The sequence below is a fragment of the Aspergillus tubingensis genome (assembly GCF_013340325.1).
Source record: "Aspergillus tubingensis WU-2223L DNA, scaffold_9, whole genome shotgun sequence".
NCBI lineage: Eukaryota > Fungi > Ascomycota > Eurotiomycetes > Eurotiales > Aspergillaceae > Aspergillus > Aspergillus tubingensis.
This window is the reverse complement of record NW_023336283.1, coordinates 2,932,207-2,953,203: the sequence shown is the minus strand read 5'-3', so window position 1 is coordinate 2,953,203 and position 20,997 is coordinate 2,932,207. Positions and strand designations below refer to the sequence as shown.

General features: G+C 51.9%; 7 protein-coding genes across 7 annotated transcripts; 4 read left to right on the top strand and 3 right to left on the bottom strand.

Moving 5' to 3' along the window:
• Window positions 1–287: 287 nt before the first annotated feature.
• On the top strand, window positions 288–3,116 carry AtWU_09054 (putative transmembrane glycoprotein; the record flags this gene model as incomplete). Its single annotated transcript, XM_035504162.1, has 1 exon — window positions 288–3,116. One exon carries the CDS (start codon window positions 288–290, stop codon window positions 3,114–3,116), a length of 2,829 nt encoding a protein of 942 aa, XP_035360055.1.
• Window positions 3,117–3,634: 518 nt separating this feature from the next.
• AtWU_09053 (putative MFS transporter) lies at window positions 3,635–5,297 on the top strand (the record flags this gene model as incomplete). Its single annotated transcript, XM_035504161.1, has 4 exons — window positions 3,635–4,097; window positions 4,152–4,284; window positions 4,342–4,762; window positions 4,827–5,297. 4 exons carry the CDS (start codon window positions 3,635–3,637, stop codon window positions 5,295–5,297), a joined length of 1,488 nt encoding a protein of 495 aa, XP_035360054.1.
• A 2,344-nt stretch (window positions 5,298–7,641) lies between these two features.
• On the top strand, window positions 7,642–9,744 carry AtWU_09052 (PP2C family serine/threonine-protein phosphatase; the record flags this gene model as incomplete). Its single annotated transcript, XM_035504160.1, has 7 exons — window positions 7,642–7,677; window positions 8,061–8,379; window positions 8,484–8,557; window positions 8,628–8,712; window positions 8,774–8,980; window positions 9,046–9,306; window positions 9,371–9,744. The coding sequence occupies 7 exons, from the start codon at window positions 7,642–7,644 to the stop codon at window positions 9,742–9,744; spliced, it is 1,356 nt and encodes a 451-aa protein (XP_035360053.1).
• A 1,831-nt stretch (window positions 9,745–11,575) lies between these two features.
• Window positions 11,576–13,174, top strand: AtWU_09051 (choline-phosphate cytidylyltransferase; the record flags this gene model as incomplete). Its single annotated transcript, XM_035504159.1, has 4 exons — window positions 11,576–12,105; window positions 12,162–12,512; window positions 12,566–12,977; window positions 13,034–13,174. 4 exons carry the CDS (start codon window positions 11,576–11,578, stop codon window positions 13,172–13,174), a joined length of 1,434 nt encoding a protein of 477 aa, XP_035360052.1.
• A 546-nt stretch (window positions 13,175–13,720) lies between these two features.
• Window positions 13,721–14,929, bottom strand: AtWU_09050 (uncharacterized protein; the record flags this gene model as incomplete). The annotated part of the gene is made up of 1 exon (XM_035504158.1): window positions 13,721–14,929. The coding sequence occupies one exon, from the start codon at window positions 14,927–14,929 to the stop codon at window positions 13,721–13,723; it is 1,209 nt and encodes a 402-aa protein (XP_035360051.1).
• A 1,034-nt stretch (window positions 14,930–15,963) lies between these two features.
• Window positions 15,964–17,568, bottom strand: AtWU_09049 (DMT family transporter; the record flags this gene model as incomplete). Its single annotated transcript, XM_035504157.1, has 2 exons — window positions 15,964–17,025; window positions 17,191–17,568. The coding sequence occupies 2 exons, from the start codon at window positions 17,566–17,568 to the stop codon at window positions 15,964–15,966; spliced, it is 1,440 nt and encodes a 479-aa protein (XP_035360050.1).
• An 873-nt stretch (window positions 17,569–18,441) lies between these two features.
• Window positions 18,442–20,821, bottom strand: AtWU_09048 (DUF1253-domain-containing protein; the record flags this gene model as incomplete). Its single annotated transcript, XM_035504156.1, has 5 exons — window positions 18,442–19,360; window positions 19,417–19,994; window positions 20,050–20,246; window positions 20,298–20,665; window positions 20,718–20,821. The coding sequence occupies 5 exons, from the start codon at window positions 20,819–20,821 to the stop codon at window positions 18,442–18,444; spliced, it is 2,166 nt and encodes a 721-aa protein (XP_035360049.1).
• Window positions 20,822–20,997: the final 176 nt, after the last annotated feature.

The window sequence follows — 20,997 nt, the reverse complement described above, 5'->3', positions numbered from 1 at the left end:
ATGGCTCTGTAGAAGGGGCCACACGCTTCGCGCCTCTCCTGTGCCCAATGGGCCCTTGGGCGCGGTGGCCCTTGGGGGCATACTCTTTGCCCTAAGGGCAGGCTGTTTCCGCCACTTTTGCTCTTCCAGCTGCCACCTTCTATCTTTGTCGTCTCTTTCTCTCTCACTTTCTTGTGAACTTCATATACACTCCTAGATCTTCAAGCTGTGCTTGGATGATACGTCTGGAAGATCTATAGGAACGTCTATCGAATACCTGCCAGGACCGTTCCACTTGCTTAGGAGATATGGCGCTCTTTGCGTTGGCTCTCCTCAGCATCCTGGTGACTGTTGTTGCAGGTCTGCAGGCCAGCTACCCTGTTAACGCGCAGCTACCTCCGGTAGCCCGGGTATCGAAGCCATTCGAATTTGTCTTCTCGCCGGGCACCTTTTCTGGCAGCGATGACAACACACAATACTCGCTTTCGAACGCGCCGTCATGGCTCGAAGTCGACAGCCAATCCCGCACGCTATCCGGAACACCGCAGAAAGATGATCAAGGATCACCGACGTTCGATCTTGTGGCCTCAGATGGCTCGGAGTCTGTGGACATGCAAGTCACGTTAATTGTAACAACCGATGATGGACCGCAACCGGGAAAGCCGCTGTTCTCACAGCTCGAAGACATGGGGGCAACCTCGGCCCCAGACACCATCCTCCTACACACTGGCGACTCTTTCTCATTATCCTTTGAGCCGGACACGTTCACCAACACGCGCCCGTCAACGGCCTACTATGGCACATCTCCAGACAATGCACCGCTACCCTCATGGATTGTTTTCGACCCAGCATCACTCAGCTTTTCTGGTACAACGCCAGGTAGTGGACCTCAAACATTCAGCTTCAATCTTATAGCCTCGGACGTGACTGGGTTCAGCGCAGCTACCATGACCTTTGAGATGACCATCAGTCCACATATCTTGGCGTTCAATCGGAGCACGCAGACATTTTTCCTCTCAAAAGGACGGCAGTTCACTAGTCCGCAGTTTGCCAGTAATCTCACCTTGGATGGACATGACACGACGAAGAGTGACTTGACCGACATTAAGGTGGATTCACCGGATTGGTTGTCCCTGGATGACGAGACCATCTCTCTGAGTGGCACGCCCCCTGCGGATGCCACCGATAACAATGTCACGATTACCGTGACGGATAAATATCAAGACGTAGCCACGCTGATTGTCAGTCTACAGTTCACTCAATTCTTTCGCAACGACCAGAATGTATGCGATGCTATCATCGGGCAGTTCTTTATGCTGGTCCTCGACGACTCTGTCTTGACCAACGATTCTGTCCAGGTAGATGTTGACTTAGGGCAAGATCTTTCCTGGCTTCACTATAACCGTGACAACAAGACTATATTCGGACAAGTTCCCTCAGATATCAGTCCGGGAAGCTATCATATCAACCTCACTGCCCGGGAGGGTACCGCAGAGGACACTCGGCAGTTAACTATCAAGGCGATGTCAGAAGGGACCACAGGCGGGCCAGGCACAATCAATTCTACGGCCTCCGATGCAAAGAATAGCATTCGCGGAGGCAAGGCCGGTATAATTGCTATTGCTGTCGTCGTCCCCTTCGTGTTTCTGAGCACTGCCTTGCTTCTATTCTGCTGCTGGCGGCACAAGCGTAAAGCGGCCGCAAAGAAATCTCAGGATGGACAGGAAGCCGAGAAAACGCTATCAACTCAGCCAGAAGGCGAAGGTATCACACATAGTCGGCCTTATGAGGAAACTTCCCAGGGCGAGCCCCCGAGGATTCTGAGGATCCCTTCACAATCATCGGAGCCTCCAAAACTGGAGCTACCATTGTGGCATGCGAGCCCGTCGAAAGGCAATGAGCAAGCACCAGACGCAGCCGGCAAAGAAAACACCCTCTCCGATCCTACGTTCGATTGGGGAGGTTTCGCTTCTCTCAAGGGACCCGAACCAGAAGAGGCCAAACCAGTGGAGGAAGCACCGCCACAGCCGAAACGCCTGTCTTTCCAGAACAGTCCCCCCTTACACCGACGAACGACCACCACTAGTTCTAGGAGACGAGAGCCCCTTCGGCCGATTCAGCCTAGGAGGTCCCTGAAGCGAAATTCTACCACCCGATCGCGTAGATATTCCAAACGGTCAAGTGGTATATCTACAGTGGCGTCCGGACTTCCAGTCCGACTCAGTGGTGCCGGACATGGGGCCGGTGGTTTCGGACCTCCAGGACATGGCGTGGTCCGTCTTTCCTGGCAAAACACACAGGCTTCGTTCGGAAGTGACGAGAGTGACGTAGGAAACCTAGCGCCGCTGTTTCCACGACCGCCACCTCGAACCAGAGAGAGTGGGGATTATTCCAGACGAATGAGCCTGCGAACAGTCGAGCCTGACGAATCGACCATTTCCGAAGCGGACTCACTAGAGGCCTTTCTTCACAGCCGCGCAAAGAGTCGGAATTCGTCCAACCCGCTCTTCGCAGGTCAATTTGGCCGTCGAGCATCATCAGGCTGCCGGGCTCTCGAAAGAGCTCGAAGCACAGCCAGTCGCGCCGACACAGTAGCCAGTTCCAACTACATTGAGGAATATCGAAACTCAATTCAAGAGCGGCCGTGGTCGACAGCCATGTCTGCCTCCATTTACACGGATGATCATCGTCAGTCGGCTTATTTACATAGCCTGTCCGAAGAATCTTCAGACATGGGGCCACCCCGCCCCGTGGGCAAACTGCCCAGCCAATCGAGTCTGGCGCAGAACTACTCTGAGACGATTGCGCCCCTGCCTCGCTTCTACAGCGAAGTAAGCTTGGATGAGCCGAAACGGTTCGATGGAGGGCCAGGATTGGGGAAAGAGAACGATCCGCCCACTGAGCGGCAGCTCGGCGGGAGCTCACGCCCTTGGTATCAGACCGGCTTTTACACCCACGGCGACATAGCTGGTGCCGGACAGTCATCGCGAAAAAGCCCTTCACTCTACTCCATTCCTTTCGATTCCAAATCACGCCGAGTGAGCTTGAACCGAGCGGTGGAGCGGGAATGGGAAGAGCTGCACAGTATGCAGAGGGAGCCGGCAGGAAGCTTGAGAAACAACGCAGCCTTCTTGTGAACGGGGTGACAAACGCAATGCTTAGTATTTATGTTCATATTTGTTTTAGTGTTTTGCTTCACTGTCGACCAGGTCGTTTAGAAAAGTGTTCGGCGAGCGTGATATCCATGGATTCTGAATTTGGTTTCTTTGTTGATCCTCGGACCGTTGGACGGTTCTGCGCTTATCTAGTACCCAGTAGTGTGTAGCTAAATAATCAATCCATTTAATATATCACTTGCATTGGGTCAGCAGAACAATGGGCCAGTAAACAGCGGTAAACCCTTGTTCCCGCTTATCGGACATCGGAGAAGCGCCCATGTGTCACCGACTGATCCATTTAGCTCCCAGTAAGATGCGTCGGATCCTTTGGCCAGCGCCATGGCCGTTCCTTTTAGCGTCATTTGGGAATGAGGCTAATCAAAGCCCATCCTTATCATCATTTCTGGGACAGAGGGGGGTTCTTATTCCTTCCCTCAGCCTCTTGGCCCTTGAGTTTGAAGCATTCCTCTTCATCTGAAGCCTGGGATTCCTTCATGATGACCATTGCTGCCGAACAGCCAGAAACACCCTCTGAGACAACTTCTCTCTTAGCTGAGCACAATGAACTTCCTGTGCAGCCAAAAAGTGTTACGCGTAGAGCCCAGCAGGTCTTATTTCTTGCGTGCCTCATAGCGGTCACTGTCGATATCGGCAACTACATTTCCGTTGCTCCCCAACTTCAGATATTCGAGTTGAATATCTGCCAGCGCTTGCATCCGGAGGTCTTTGATAGCAACCCTGGCGGGGTTCTCCCTTCAGTGGTTCCTTCGGCTTGCAAGACTGCTGATGTGCAGGGTGAGCTGGCGTTGCTCAAAGGTTGGATGAGCACCTTTGACCAGCTTCCGGGCATTATTCTGGCGCTTCCATATGGACTCATGGCAGATCGCGTTGGTCGTAAACCAGTCTTATTTCTAAGCCTGGCTGGGTGTGTCTTGCAAGAGATGGCGATCAGAGTCATCGGTAAGTTCAGCTGATGTTGCGACGTGGAGGGACAGGCTAACTCCAATGTGAAAGCCTGGTATTATGCGACCATCCCCCCACGAGCTATTTGGTTTACACCAATCTTTCAGATTCTTGGTGGCGGTTCTCAGATAGCTACCTCAGTGGCTTTCACCATCATCGCGGATGTTTTCCCGGTAGAGAAACGGTAGTGAAATCTTGCTAAACCTGTTCACATCCCCTTTGCTAATCAAGGCTCCTGCAGTTCAAGTACCTATTTCATCTTGTCGGCAGCTATACTGCTGTCAGAGATTCTTGCTGTTCCCTTAAGCGCCTGGCTGATGTCATCAAACGCCTGGATCCCTTGGATGCTCGGACTAGCCTGCGAATTTGGTAGCCTGTTTACGATCCTCTTGTTGCCGGAGACTAAACCGGAGCCCTCAGTCAACCCCGTCAATGATGTTCAGCCGGATATGGCAGGCCACTTGAAGCTACCATCGGCATTTACATGGGCCAGTGTGGTACACTTTACTCGCTCACAGTTCGCTCAACTGCATGAGTTCATCGGCGAGTATCCAAGTGCCCTAGTCATCTCCCTCGCCTTCCTCTTTTCGAGCTATGGCATTGAAGCAGTTCCTTTCATGCTCCAATATGTCTCCAAGCGCTTTTCATGGAGCTTAGCAGAGGTATGAGATTTCGGCAAAATGTACAAATACTTCAAGTTTCAGGTATGCTGATATGATTTCCAAGGCGAGCCTTCTCATATGCGTCAAGGGGATCATTAATTGCTTCGCTTTGATGCTCGTACTTCCGATGGCTACGAAGATCCTCGACCGATATTTGTCCCCCGTGCAAAGAGACCTTAGAGTGGCCATAGGCTGTGCATGTCTGTTAATGGCTGCTTTTGGCTTCATGTCCGTGGCATCTCATCCAGCAGTGTTCGTTGTAGGAGTTGCTCTGGTTGCTCTTGGAGGGGGGTTCAGCGCCGCTCTGCGCAGCGTCGGGAGTGCTTTGGTTGGGTCATCGCATGTTGGACTCCTGAATACGACCATAACTCTGACACAGGGAGTTGGACTCATGATATCTGGGCCACTCCTAGCTGGATTATTTCGAGCAGGGATGGCCTGGGAAGGAGCGTGGATGGGGCTTCCATGGATGGCAGGATTTATCTTGTATGCAGCAACCATCCTGACAGTGTATTGCCTCCAAGCCCAGAGCTAGATCTAGCCATCATCCTCTGGCCGTTGGTGACAGTTAGTGTCAGGTCAGCTGCATGGTAGGAGAAACAAGTGATCAAGGTTGATCACAGAAGAGCATGACCGCGAGCTTGAATGTCCCCAGAAAGGGAGAACAAGCGGAGATACCCAGGGCAACGATGGTCAGTCCTGAATGGACTTACTGGTAGTGGTGGTATAGAATTCCCTATTTGCTAGAAGAGAAAAGATGGACACCGATCGCTCGCAGAGCGAGATGTGACCATTTCAAGGTTGGATCTTTGGGTGGGATGGTAATAATCCACAATTGCATCGCTACTGGAATCTTCTAGGGAGCGGTCTGGGAAAGGCAGTTCACTAGGGAAGAGGTTTGAACGTATGGAGTAGTGAATTAGTTGAGAGGAAGAGCAGGTGCGACTCTCTACTAGATCAAAGACACTCGTCCTGCCACATGACCACGCTCCAACCGCCACGCTTATGTACTCACTTTCTACACAACGAATGCTTACAAGGGACCTTTGAAGCTACTGGGTATTATCAGTATCTCATCATAAGTCGGTCAATGCTGTTTTCTCGGTTCCTCGATAAATCCCGAATTGACACGAATTGAATTAAATAGCCCCAGTCCCCTTGCAAGAGCTAAAAGGTAAGCTGCTTGAGTTCGGACTGTCGGGGAATAAGTAGGCAACTGGCTGGCTGGCTGGCAGGCAAGCAAGCAAGCAAGGTATAGACAGAACTCATAGATGGCCTCTAGTCGAACATAGGCGGCAAGAGGGTATTTACCAGAGCGGTTTAGTTTGCATGTATGGACACGTACCCAGATGCACGGGTCTGATCTACTGTATAACCCATCAGTAGCGCGTTTTGAGAGTTCCTTTATCTTAGCACGAGCCAGTCCTTTGGTAGTTCATATAATTAGTAACCCAGATCCCCGGTACCTTGCCAACTTCCAATTTAACCAGGCATTGAAAGTCAATAGGAAACGTGGCACGGACGACGTTCTTGCTTGAAGGTAGATATGGGCTGAGCTAACTAGTACGTACAGTGTCAGCTCCACCGGAAGGTCTTTAAATGGATAATCCGTACTTCACCTGCAAATTAAATGGGGGTTTCATACTGTAGAGATGCTATGCAGGAGCTGTAACAGGTAGGCACATCATCTATTATCTTCCAGCAGATACTAGAGACGTAGGGGGAGGGAAGTACCTCGAATTGTGGCTGGAGTTGATGGGTGAAAAAGTTCGGGTCAGCCGACGCCAAGGAGTTTTCGTCATTATTCAATTTCAATTCAATTTTTCAATTATTTTCAATTGCCGCATCCAGAAAAAGGCACGCGACTGGCAAACTTTCCCCCGGCTCTTCCCTTTTCGGGCCTACCGCCTGCCGCATGCGATCAGGTTGTAATGGTACGGTGGAAGTACCGTGAGAGTACCTTACCTTTCTCCCCAACGGAGTGGAGGTACCCTGGAGGTACATGCGCTGCTCTCTGCCTGCTTCAGCCTGCTGTCTCTCTCTGTCTGCCTGCGGCTGACGCCCTTGTGATTGATTTTCTTTTCTCTCTTAACAGATGGCCAGATAATGCCTGATGCCCATTAGTCTGTTTTATTATCGTGCAGAAAATCTCTTCCCCTTCCTGTGACACCATCTCCTCCTAACTTGGACCAGTTCCTCGCCTCGGTCCCTTGTGTCATTATTTAGTATTCCCAATTGTCTGACCTATCTTGCCTGTTATATCAATCACCCTGCTTCTCGCCCAATTTCAGAGCTATCGTCATCGTTGAATCGGGCTTTCCCCACTCCCCCGAATGATAGGTAGGCAGACAGGCTACTACGTACCTACACCACTCCCACTACCGCTTACCACTACTACTACGTATTAGTAGTTAATTACTAGTAGTAGTAGGTGCTGTTATTATTATTACACCACCGAGTCCGGAACTTAACTAACCTTCCACAGCAGTCCGGAGACACACACACTACTAAATCCTCACACACTTTGGTCCCCTCTCTCCCTACTACTACTAGCTTCCCTTTCCCCCCTCTCTCCCTCCACCATCCCAATCATCAGTTCTGCTCACGCTTTTCTGCTGGTTCCATTCCCGCTTGCCGCCTCCCGAATAGTCATTCTGCCCTTGCCCTCAAAGCCAACCTAATCTCTTCTCTTTCACCTGATCTGCTGCCTCTTCCCTCCCCATCCCCCTCCCCTCGTCTTCCCCCCCAAAAAGAATCCGCCGGGTTTTCCACCTTTTCTCTTCCTCTATTCTTTCCCCCTCCCCTCCTCGGTGGTGTGTGTATGTCTGTAACGGGCCTTTTCTCTGCGTGAACAGTTTAATTGTGATCCACTAGAAATCATGGGTCAGACCTTGTCCGAGCCCGTGGTCGATAAGGTGAGTGAAACCTGAAGCATTGCGTTTGCCTGTCTGGTCCTTTGATCCTCCCCCACACTGCACGCATCTTACGCCATTCTAATCTGTCCACCATCCACAACTGCCATTCTGTGCCATACCCGCCCATTCTCCCCTTTTTGTATCCTTTTGTCAAACATGTTCACTGCCCAGCATTATTATATCCTACAGCGTTCTTTTTCATTCCTCCTCTTGTGTGTCGCGCCTGCAATGTGGTGATCATCCCTCCCCTGCGGGGTTCCTCCACAGGATGATGAAAATTTCCTGCACGCGATTTCGGGCGGATGACCTGTCACCATTCCATTGTGTTCCGGATCTCTCCTTAATTTCCTACATCCTCACTAACCACTTCCGGTGCTATCTAGACTTCCGCTGAAGGTCAAGATGAGTGCTGTATATACGGTGTTTCCGCCATGCAGGGTTGGCGAATCAGCATGGAGGATGCCCATGCTGCCGTCCTCGACCTGCAGGCCAAGTACTCGGACCAGGATGAAAAGCCGACCGACCCCGATAAACGACTCGCTTTCTTCGGTGTATATGACGGGCACGGTGGAGACAAAGTAGCATTATTCGCCGGAGAGAACGTCCACAAGATTGTCGCGAAGCAGGACTCCTTTGCCAAAGGTGATATCGAACAGGCCCTGAAGGATGGCTTCCTCGCTACCGACCGGGCTATTTTGGAAGGTTCGTGAGCGCTATGATCGGAGTTCGGGCAACCCTCCCACCCGCCTCTCCCTCTCCTTCTTGATTTCTGTCCCTCCGAGGTAGCAACGGACTGACCCGGCTAGACCCGAAGTATGAGGAGGAAGTGTCTGGCTGCACCGCAGCCGTCAGCGTTATCTCGAAGCACAAGATCTGGGTGGTATGTATTCTAGCCATGGCCGGTTTGGAAACAACGATGGGTTCGGTTCATGTTTTTTGACTGGTTCTAGGCCAATGCTGGTGATTCTCGCTCTGTCCTGGGTGTCAAGGGCCGCGCGAAGCCTCTTTCATTTGACCACAAGCCTCAGAACGAAGGTACAGACCCTACATCTCAATTAACGACCTGCGTTGGTGATGCTGACATGACCAAATATAGGCGAGAAGGCTCGTATCAGCGCTGCTGGTGGTTTCGTTGACTTTGGCCGTGTCAACGGCAACCTGGCCCTGTCGCGGGCCATTGGTGACTTCGAGTTCAAGAAGAGCCCCGAGTTGTCTCCTGAGCAGCAAATCGTCACTGCCTATCCCGACGTCACTGTGCACGATCTCAGTGACGATGACGAGTTCCTCGTAATTGCCTGTGACGGTGGGTCTTTCTCTGGTGATTAAGGGAGCGAGGGTCTCGGAGATCGCTAACTTTTCGGAATGCAGGTATCTGGGATTGTCAGTCCTCCCAATCAGTGGTAGAATTCGTCCGCCGTGGGATTGCCGCGAAGCAGGACTTGTATCGGATCTGTGAGAACATGATGGACAACTGCCTGGCCTCCAACAGTGAAACCGGTGGTGTTGGCTGTGACAACATGACGATGGTTATCATCGGTCTCCTTAACGGTAGGACCAAAGAGGAGTGGTACAACCAGATCGCTGAGCGCGTGGCGAACGGCGACGGCCCTTGCGCTCCGCCCGAGTACGGCAAGTCTCTCGAGGATCCCACGGCCTCCAATTCCAATCCCTACTGACTGAACGGGGGGTGCAGCTGAGTTCCGCGGCCCCGGTATCCGGAATCAATTTGAGGAGAACCCGGATGACTTTGACATGGAAAACGACCGTGCGCGTGGCTTCAGCGTCCGCTCTGGCCGCATCATCCTCTTGGGGGACGGCACTGAATTGATTCCGGAACAGAACGATGACGAACTCTTTGATCAGGCTGAGGAAGACCAGGACCTTGTCAATCAGGTGCACCGTGATTCACCTGATGCGGCTCGGAATGAACGGGTGGGAACTCCTGGGCCTCAGTCTAAGGACACTCCCCGAACGGACGCCGCTGAGATATCGGAGTCGCCGTCTACCACCGCGGAGGGTTCGTCCGGCAGTGCCCCTGGAACGCCGCAAAAGCCTACGAGTTCGTAGTCATGATGGATCTCTTGCATTTCTTCTTGATGTGTCTTTTCTTTTTTTCCTATTTCCTTGTCTACCCTTGCCGCGCTTGTTACCTTTTCCTTTTTTCCTTATTTTGGTTCTTTGAAAACCATCCTTGTGTGATTCTACGACTGTGCCCCGTTTTTACCTATTTCCTTACATTTACGTGGACTTCTTTCTGCCTTGCCCCTTCAGAAGCGTCAAGCTTCCTCACGTCGAACTCCCCCCTTCTATTTATCATACTCCAGCCTTACTCCCTTTCGAAATGGCCTAGTGGTTTCAGAGGCGGTGGAACCCAATCGCGAGGTGACCTTTTTTTACGAGAAGGAAGTCCAAAGTCACTCAATATTTCGGCATTGGTTGCGGGGTGGATGCATGGGAATCGGGTCGGAGGGTTTCGTTTATGTTTACCAGTTTTATTGCAGAGCCGCGAGCGGCCGGCCTCACGAGAGTACGTCTGTTTCATGCCATGAACAAGATACCGCACAAAACGCCCACTGTTGATGAACCATGATATTTTCCATGATTGTCCCAATTTTCTTTCTCTATCTTATTGTCTGTGTCTTCCCTGCTCCTTGACGATGCGATGCCGTGTCCACCTCAGCTGCAGCCTGGAAATTACCGGCGGGACAGCCCTTGCGATGTCCCGGCTTGAGCGCGACATTGGTATGTTGTAACCAATCGATCACGTCAGGGAGGGGAGGGAAATAGCGGAGTTGCACACCATGTATGGCGTCCCGGGGGGAGAAATATTCCATGATGGCATGACGTACAGTTTTTATAAGTCCGGGGTCGGGTAAGGCAAACTCGTCGAATGCTTGCTTCAGCAGCGGAGTTTCTGGAACCGGGATGGAAGCGAGCCGTGTATGTTGAATCTTTTGTCTCCTTTTTCGTTCTAAATTATATCGTATGCATATAGAAACGTTGGCTGTGCAGGAGTCTTGACACCATCCGGAAGTCAATTGCGACAAGAGATGTGGGGATGCGCGTAGTTATAGTGAAAGAGGAGTCCGTAGGATGGATCTAGTACTTAGTAGGTAGCTAAGTACAGTACTTCGCAAAAAAGGCCTGATTGAGGTACACCGTATGGTACTTTGGCAGGACCGGGCGAATGAGAGGGCCCGCCGGAGTCCCGTGATGGGCGATGATGGTTGGGGCAGGACCATACGTGACGGTCAGTTGTCTTGCTTGCTTTCCCCACTGTGGGCAATGCCAGTAATTTAGCAGTATCTAGCAGTAATTAGCAGTTTCTCGCGGTCATTAGCGACCCATTTACTGGTAAGCGGTCAGTTCTATCGGAGGTGATCAGTCGAGTTTTGAGTAAGGTACCATACATGAATCAATATTCCCGGTCGGGAAGATTTTGAGATTCTTGCCTTTTTTAGTCTGCGCTCTAGTTTCGGATCCGCGATACTTTCGGTCGGTTTCTTCCCCTTGTCTTTGCTTGCTCCATCGCCCGTCTGTCAAGGGTCCTGCTCTAGTTTCTTCCTCTTCTTCTTCCTCTTCTTACTCTTTCTCTCTCTCTCTCTCTCTTCCTCCCTCTTCTCCCCCCTCTCCACCATCTCCCCCCCCCATGGTTTGTTGAGGGATTTCATCTTCTCCTCTGTGCTTTGGATCCCATCCCCGGGCCCTCCCGTACACTCCTCTTCCGTCCTCCACATCCTCTCCGTCCTGCTTTTCTGTCCTCTTGTCTCACCTGTCGCCAAGCGGATTAATTTCTTATCCTCCTACTCTTTCGCCGCTCCTCCTCCTCAGCTTCTTCATTTCCGTGTAATTTTTTTTTATTGACAGAAGTCGAGCTGTGCTCCCTCGGTCGGCCATCATGTCCTCCCCCCAATCTTCGACTAAACGCAAGCGCAGCGGTTCCCAACATCTTTCCGCCAATGCCGCCATTCCATCCCCTGCAGAACTTTTGCAACCCTCCTCTCGCGATGCGTCCGGTGAGGAAGGCGACGAGTCCACAGGCTCCGCCATTCCCTTGCCCAGCAAGCACAAGAAGCAATCGTCTCTCGATGTCACCTCTGCCGGCACCGTTCCGCCCACCAAACGGGCCCGCAAGGCGTCCACCAGTGAAGGTCACGTTCCAGCTTCCAATGGCGATCTCCCCGACGCACCATCGGCCCTCAGCAAGGAGGATCCGGGCGAGCCATCAGAGACCACCGTGGCCAGCAGTGATATCGAGAGTCGGAGCAAGAGCCGGCCGGGCTTGCAGGTAGACACATCGGAGCCGTTGATGAGCCCTCCCGCGCGTGCTGGACTTCAGGACCCCGTTGGTTATCACACCAACCCTCCGCCAACGGGACGGCCGGTGCGTGTGTATGCGGACGGCGTGTTTGATCTGTTCCATGTGGGGTATGTATCGGCCATCTGGCTTATGTGGACAGGAGTGCTAACCATGAGGTGTGCAGACACATGCGACAGTTGGAACAAGCGAAGAAGGCGTTCCCTGACGTGCATTTGATCGTCGGAGTGACCGGAGACGAGGAAACACATAAGCGCAAGGGACTGACGGTCCTGAGCGGTGCCGAGCGCGCAGAAAGCATCCGTCATTGCAGATGGGTGGATGAAGTGATTCCCAATTGCCCTTGGATTGTGACGCCGGAATTCATCGACGACCACCAGATTGATTACGTTGCGCATGATGATCTACCATATGGTGCGGATGAGGGAGATGATATCTATGCGCCGATCAAGGCTCAAGGAAAGTTCTTGGCTACACAGCGGACAGAGGGTGTGAGCACAACGGGAATTATTACCAGGTGAGTTGTGCTGCTCGATGGCTATGCTTGGATGGGGGCTCATTCCAATACAGAATTGTTCGCGACTACGACCAGTACATTTCTCGACAGTTTAAGCGTGGTGCTTCACGACAGGAACTGAACGTGTCATGGTTGAAGAAGAATGAGCTGGAGATCAAGCGTCACGTGAATGAGCTCCGGGACAGCATCCGGTCTAACTGGACTACGACAGGCCAGGAATTGGGTCGGGAGCTGCGTCAGTTCTGGCAAAACAGCCGGCCCAACAGCCCGCTATCGAGCGCGCGCAACAGCGTGGATCTGGGCGGCTCGCGCAGCGGTGTCACCAGTCCTGTGCTGGGCAGCAAGGCGCATGTTTCTCGGGTAGAGGCTCTGGGACGTCCGGAGAGCACAATCGGCAACGGTCGGAACGAGCCGGACTTCGCAACGGGCTACAGTTTGGGATTGATTGGGGGTGTTCGCGCATGGGTAGGTGCATGATTCTTACTACTCTGTTGCATTGACTAATTTTGACCCCAATGTAGATGCGCAGTCGCCGTTCTCTCGTGGGCAGCCGGGCACCATCGCCCACCAGCGAGGAAGAGCACGATTCGGAGGTGGAACGCAGCACGGAAGCATTGCAGCAGCAGCTTCAACAGCAGGAGCATGAGCAGCATCACGGTTGATTGATTGATTGATTGATCATCTACGATTTTTTTCATCAGACCCCAGACTGGTGAAGAGGTCTGTGTTCTGACTTGTTGCAACGATCGATGTAAGTTAAGCGAGGACTTTATTTTCATTAGCTCACGGTAGCGTTGGAAAAAAAAGAAAAGGAATAGACGTTTTATTTGATATTTCTTTTTGCCTTTCTGACCGAGTTAATGAGTAATGATTGTCTGGATTGGTATGTTTAATGGGATGTTGGGATGGATTGGTGGTTATTGTTGGTTGGTTGGGTTATTTTTTGGTAAATTGCATATCTTTTCAATTCTTATTCAGGGCATGAGATGGATGGATGGATGGATGGATGGATGGATGGATGGTAATGTACAGCTAGATTGATTGATAGAAGGGCTAATTCATTCATGGATATGGGAAAGTTGTAGTAGCAGTATGGGGATGCAGTATATATAGTAATCAGTCTAACCAACGACTTCTACCGTGCACACAAACAACAAAACAGGGTATCTATCATGCAACAAACCGCTTTAAACATCACTTTCTTCCCCTCAAGCAGCCATAATAGCCAACCTTCCCCTCCTTGCACCCACCACACCCTCCTCCCATTCATCACTCATAACTCCATCAACCCTCTCCCGACACATCACCTCCACCAACCTCTCCCTAAGCACCTGCACGTCTCTCACCAACCCATTCTCCAACACCCGTCTCGCCAACCGATCACACCTAACCATAACCCCCAACTCAAACCCCTTCAATCCCCGTACTTGTAACAACGGCCTCACCCACTCCTCCTCAGTCCCAAAACTGACCATATTCCCCCCGGTCACCGACATCCCCCCACCTCCTCCTACATGGTTATTAACCGCAAACACGGTCCCCAAATCCAGCCCTAACCTGACCCTCTCCAACCCGGGACACTTCCTCGCCACGGCATCCCAGAACCCACCCCAGAGCATATCATTGTGCGTATGTGTATACACTGAAAACGGATATTCCTGGCCCGCCATGGGCTGCCAGATCGGTGTGTATTGCACTGTGAGGGACTTGATGTACTTCCGGAGATGGGGGGAGATGGTGTTGATGAATGAGAGGAAGGTGTAGAGGTCGTCTGTGTCGATGGTTGTGAGGGAGTAGAGGAGCGGGGCGGATTCGAGGTACATTGCTCGGCAGGTTAGGAGGGGGGAGGTGGTGTTGTGGGAGAGGGTGGTGGGGAGGGAAGGGTGCGTGTGTGGGTAGAGGGTGCTGTTTGTATCGTGGGCTTTTGCTGGAGATGTCCCTTTGGGAGGGTTTGTGGTGGTGGTGGTGATGATGGGTTTGGGGATTGTGGTGGGAGAGGTGCGCCATCTGGCCATGGTTTGGGGACAGCATTGTCGGTGTTTGTCGAGTGGGGAGGGATGTGTGCATCGGACGTGGTGGATTTTGTTGCGGATTTGGACGAGGTGGATGGTTGTGTTTGTAGTAGTGGTGTCATTGGGGCTGGGACTGGTGTTGGGGGAGTCGTTGAAGACGTAGGCGTAGATCATGAGGCGGATTTCTGGGGGCAGACGTTGGAAGAAGCTGCTTGTTGGTTGGGAGGTGCTGTCTGCTGCTGCGGATGGTATGATGTTGTCGCTGGATGTGGATGTAGATGGAGGACTGCATATTTGACGAGATTGAATCAATTCGCGAATGGTTTCTGGCCATCGTTTGCCTGTGGGATAGTAGTGGAAGATGGAGTAGGGGTCGCGGAGGATCCAGGTGTCGAAGTGGCGCATTTTGTATATTTTAATGAGTATATATCTTTGTCTAGTCTAGTGGTTTAGATGTATGGATAAAGTGTAGTAGAATGAAAGTCTAAAAGGTGTATGAATATGAAGGAGTATAGAGAAAGAATGACAGGACTAGCTTATATATAAGCTAGTTTAGTAGTGGAAAATGCAGATACACACTGAGATAGAAAGAAGTACGAAGTGATAATAGCAACATATAAGAAGAGTATAAAGTAATAAATTAGTTAATATTCGAGAATCGGAACAGCACGGTCTCAAGTGCAACCTTATGACGTGGTGGCGGCCAATCAACTGGTTCACATGCAGGGATGCTGCAGTCAAGCTCGCCGGTAGGATCAGAGTGCTCCGGTTGTCGTAGTAGTGGTGGTGGTACTTGGTAGTATTGATGTTGAAGTGCAGAATGAGGATAGTTGTATTCTGGGTTGTTCCAATTGAAAATGCCACGTAGAGATGCTACATGAACAAAGTAAAGAGTAGTATAAGAAGAAGTGATATCCCCGGATTGCCCTCCCTCCACTATCTCCGTCAGTATCAGTATTAGTCTGGTAAGAGTATTGAAGCGAGCCTATCACAATCCCAATCCAGAAAGAGCTTCAGCCACTTTTCCACATTACGACCAATCACAGCCCTCAAAAGCAATTGGGGATGCCCATTGGAGTGGAGCTCTCTAGACACTTTGCCACTTGCGGACTGGCATCATTTACTAGCGTATACTTAGTATGGGAGTATCACTGCATTCGACCGCCTCACTTTCACTGCTATCAATCAATTTATCAAAATCAATCACTACCCCATAACTAGTGACTTTATATGTCCTTTGTATATACTGCTATGCTCTGCGCCAGTATGCTATGCAATATGAGCCCTTTCTCCCCCTATCGACATGTGGCATCGCTCAACCTCTTCCCTCCGCTGTCGAGCTATGCACTGTGACGCCGACCTGCTTCCTTTTTACTTCCCCCTCCCTCCAAAAAACTTCAGGCAAATCCCTCAGATCGTCGCGCGATTTGCAAAACGCCTCATGCGCGACCCCCGCTCTGTTGTCTTTCCCCGCCCTCCTCCAGACGCGCTTCTGCAGCCACTCCAGCCCGGTTCTCGTCTGTGCCCTCTTGATCTCCTCCCTCCTTCTCCTCGGATGCGGTTCCCTTTGCGCCCTCTCGCGCCATGGCCACATACATCGCGCTCACCAGGATCAGCGCCGATCCCGCCCAGCTCACCGCCGACAACGTACTACCCCAGATCGCCCGGTCGTAGAACACGGCAAAGAGCATCTGTGTGTACAGCATGAAAGTAGCCCGCGATCCGGACGATGTTGGCTTCGTTGATGCCTCCTCCTCCTCCTCCTCGTCGCGCGTGCCATAGTCCCGATCCCACTCCACCGAAGTCTTGGGCTTGGTCTTCCGCACTGGCGGCACATACGCCAGACCTGCCGTGAGCAGGAACTGCAGCAAGAATCCGCTAACACCCAGCCCAAGAAGCAGCGTCCATTCCCACAGCGTTCCCGGCAGCTCCAGCGGAACCGAGGGCATGACCAGCATCGCCAGTGTAGCTACGACCGTCGTGAATGAGGAAAAGTAAGTCACTGAGACGAGCGGGTGACAGCGCTGTCCGATCATTCGGATCGTGGTGTACGCACACGAGGCTCCCAGCACTCCGAACGAAGCCACCACGATGGCCAGCACGTGGTGGTAGCTATCGGTGGCACCGGGCTTATCGCCTTGCTCCGGTTCTTCGGAGTCGGCGCCCGAGCGCATGAACGGGAACGGCCGAGCGATGAGAACGACACCCGCCAGCGAGACCAGTCCGGCAAGTTGCTGCTTGCGCGTGAAGGTCTCGTTGGGGATCAAGAGCGAGCAAGCATAGCAGCTCAGGATCGGCGCTAGGAAAGTCACCACGGTCGCCTCGGAGAGCGGTAAATACTGAACGGAGTAGTAGAGCCCGTAGACGCCGAAGAATCCACCTCCAGCGCGCAGCATCAGCAGAGTAAAGGTTTCGCGCGTTCCAAACGGATGCGGTACTCGCGCGTACCACATGTAGAGGTAACTAGCGAGAACAGTGATAGACATGCGGGCGAACAGGATCTGTAGTACGGGGGATCAGCCGGGTTCCTGAGCAGGGATATCTAGCGTCTTCAACTAGAGGGAGCCCCCACGAGTGGGCGTCCCCTACACCAGTACACACAGTAGATCATCAATCTACTAGGTAGCTAGCTATCCAGCAGATAGGTAGGTGATATAGAAACGCACCTGAAACGGATGAAACCCCTTCCCATCACGACCCTTGATTTCCAAAACCTGCGTCATGACATTCATCGACGCGCCAAAGAACTGCGCGAACATGACCAAGATCATGCCCTTACCCTGCAGCCAGACATCGCAGGATACCTGCTGCGCCGTCTTCCACCATGGCTGAGTTGAGCAGTGTTGCATTGTTGAAGAAGCAGAGGCAGAAACATGTCCATGTCCCGAATGAAGCAGTGGCGTCTGCTCTGAATAGACAACGTGCTGCTGCTGCTGCTCATCGACTTGATTGTTCTGAGCCGGTAGTAAAGTTACATACTGTTGCTGAGTTTCTTCACCCGCGGTCGAGTTGACGCCCCTTGCGTCAGATGGATTCAGAGACATTTTTATTCCAGTGGTTCCAGGTTAAGTGATTTTATTTTGCTTTGGTGAGTTTCGTGTTTTTGATTTCCTTATTTCTTCGTAAATCATAAATTCATGAAAAACAAAATGGTTTGAATTATCGTTTAATCGTTCATGTACTCATGGATGAAATAAGAAAAATAAGTAAAAGTAGTGTATCCCTGCGCCCCTTTGGAGAGAGGAAGAAAAACTTGCAAGTCAACAGACCGGCTGGAAGAGCACTGGAATGCGACGATATCACTTTTTGATTTATTAATCAAAAGAAGAAAATAATAAATCCCAGTCAAAATAAGCCCGTGACACCAAACTGCTTTTAGAGCCGCGATCGGCCTGGTTTTTGTTGCATGACTAATCGGGCCCTTGTGACACCCTTCGGTTTGGAGGGGAGTTTTGTCCGAATCTTACTGTTCTTATGTTGTTATATCGATTGATTGAGTGTGCTGTTGGAAAGAGGATATGAGAATGTATTGTATTGTTCAGGAAGCATAACAATCTGATTGAAATGCTATGCAGGTATCCTTGGGGTTTGCTGGCTGTGCATGGGAATGCTTCCTTGGTTGTGGTGCGCTTATCGGATCTACTAAATATCTAAGTAGCTGCCTAGGTAGATATATATTTGTTGAAGTGACACTAACACAAGGTCCACGGATGTGCTGCGATATCACATCATGGAGTAGAACACATGGGCGGATATGACGCCAACATGGAAATTCAATGAGATGTGCATCTGCATGTGAGCAGCAGGGATCAAACTTTATCAATTCCTCAAGGTCCGTGCCCCGACTTTGTGTTAAGTAGTTGTTGGTTTGTCTCAACAGTATACAAATAAATTATACAGATCCTAGTATATATGATCTACATAAACGTAAAAGTATCCCCTCCCTTCTCGCGCATCATATTGCCCACACGCTGCGTGCCCACAATCCGCTCTAGCTTCAGCGCATCCCACTTGGAGAACAACGCCCGCACACCTCCCTCGGCCGCCTCGACCAACGCCGCTGGATCCAATCCCAGGAACCCGACAATCTCGCTATAGAACGCCGGGTTCTCAGGCACGCCGTACATGATGATCCGCTTGACCCCGCGGAGCTGGTACCGACGGAAGTGGTGCAGACGTTCCGTGTACAGCAGCACCGACTGGCGCCCATTCATGAAATACGAGCGAGCCCGCGCCGCCTCCCGCTGCTCGGTGTATTCGGAGATGGCTCCAAAGGAGACGTTGGTGGTCTGCTGCGACGTGGCGAAGTGATTACGCACGCGCACAAAGTCCAGGTACGACGGGATGAAGATCAGGGTTCCGCCGGCGCTGGCCTTGCCGCGACCGGAGGCAATGTCGCGCACCAGCGACGAGAGGATGGTCGTGGTGAAGTGCTTGAACCGCGCATCGGGGTCTTTCGCCGGCGAGAGACAGTCGAAGCGGGTAAATGTCTGCCTGACCGACACCGGGAGGGGGAGCTCGGTAATCGCGCCCGCGTGGATCGGCGTGGCCTTGACCCTGCCCGAGGTGTTGTGCATGTGCGTCGAGAACACCGAGTTCATCTCCGGAGTGACGAATGAAGTGAGCATGATCATCTGCCGCACATACCGCGCGTTGTTGTCCAGGTACCATGTCCGTACACGACTGAAATCACACCCGTGTGCCTCTCGGGGCTGCAGGTTGAGGTGCTTCATGATGTAGTCGATGTGATCCCAGTTTTGCATGAGCAATGCATCCGCGTGGTCGACGATTACTACTTCGATAGACGAGAGGAAGTCGTGATCGCGTTTCTTTACACTGTGAGAGGGTTAGATAGAACGTTCTAGACTCGAGGGTTGAGCTAGTCGACTTACTCTGCCTGGTCCATGATGGTGCGTAGACCCAGTGGACTGGCCAGGATCATATCGGAGGTGTAGAATTGCGCAAAATACTTGACAGTCTTGCGGGTGAATTTGAGACCCAGACGGAACATGTCGTCGTCATTGCCACCGAAGAGCTCGCGGAAGTCGTCCGGCTTGCTCTCCCATGACGGGTCGTCAGCCGCCGAAAAGGTGTCGAGGAGACGTTTCTTGTTTTCTTGTTGCTCGGGTTGGAAGAAGCGCGTGATGGACTCGACGGCCCGCACACAAGCCTGCTTGGTAGGCAAGAGATAAAGTACCTTCGGCCGAGTGAAGCCCTGGTCTCGGACATCAATGTCGGCGTCTTGCTCTTTGGCCAAACGTGTATTGTTCTTGAGCACTCGATCGCGGGTCTTGAGCACGTGGTTGGTGGCGTGGAGGGCCAGAAGATCGCGCATCTGGGCCGAGTTGGATGGCGTCCGGGCTCCATACAAAACGTCCTGGTAGCCGAAGATGTACGGAGCAATGTGCTGGGCCTGTCCACCGATTTGGGGGAATTTATCGGAGGCTGGCTCTTTAAGCTTTCTCTTAAGCTGTACCGGATCTATATCAGCGGCCGTTTCAGTAGACTGGGGCTGCCACGCTCACCTTCACGCTTGAGATTTGCTTCATTGGAGGTAGCCAGGACGCATCGTCGCCAGTATCTGGAATAGTGCGCACAAGCCTCAAGCCTTCTGGCAGTTCCTTCTTTGCACTCTTCCACTTGTTCTCCCCAATAGCCTTGATCTTCTTGGCCAGCTCGTCTTCCGTCGGGTTCGTAAAGTGCGTGTCGAAAGGATCGTTGTCTGTTGAACATTAGTGCGATGGCAAAATCAATAAACAGCATAAGACCATACCGTCTTCTTCATCACTATCCTGTGCACCAGCATCTTCTTGATTCGCATTGTCCTCTTCATCCGAAGGCTCTTGTTGCTCTAGATCGTCCTCCCCGAGAGCTTCTTCGTCCTCCTCCGCAACAGGGTCCTCGCGAACAACCTCGACGGTCTCTGTAGTCTTATGGTCGACCTTTCTCCTCTTGCGAGCCGGGCCCTTGGAGTCGGTAGATGTGTTCAACAGTTGTAGCAGCTCGTTGTAAGGACGACCGGACTTCTCCTCATCCTCTTCATCGCTGGACGAACCGACATCCATGGCTTCCTCTTCGGCCATACCCCCCTCCATATGCTCATCAACAGGACCGTCTTCACCGGACGAAGAATCATCAGACCTGCACAGTTGGTCAGCTTTACTGTAGAGACCAGCGCGGAAGTGATGCTCACTCTATGTCGGCAACCCGAGAAGCCTGGAAGGCATCGCGGCGCCCGACGGGCCCTCTCGAGCGTTTGCCGCGGCCTCTAGGAGCTCTGCCTCTTGGAGGAGCCATTGATAATAAAGTAAAGACAAAATTAAATTGGCTATGGCCACTAGAATAGCAACAATTCGGGGTCGATTGCAGTTGGGCGGATTATTTTTTCGCGGCGTTGGGGGGGAGTTGCTTATCTTATCTTAGCGCGAAATTCCCTTTGCGCACACACAATTTGAGCCTCGCAGCAGAACCTC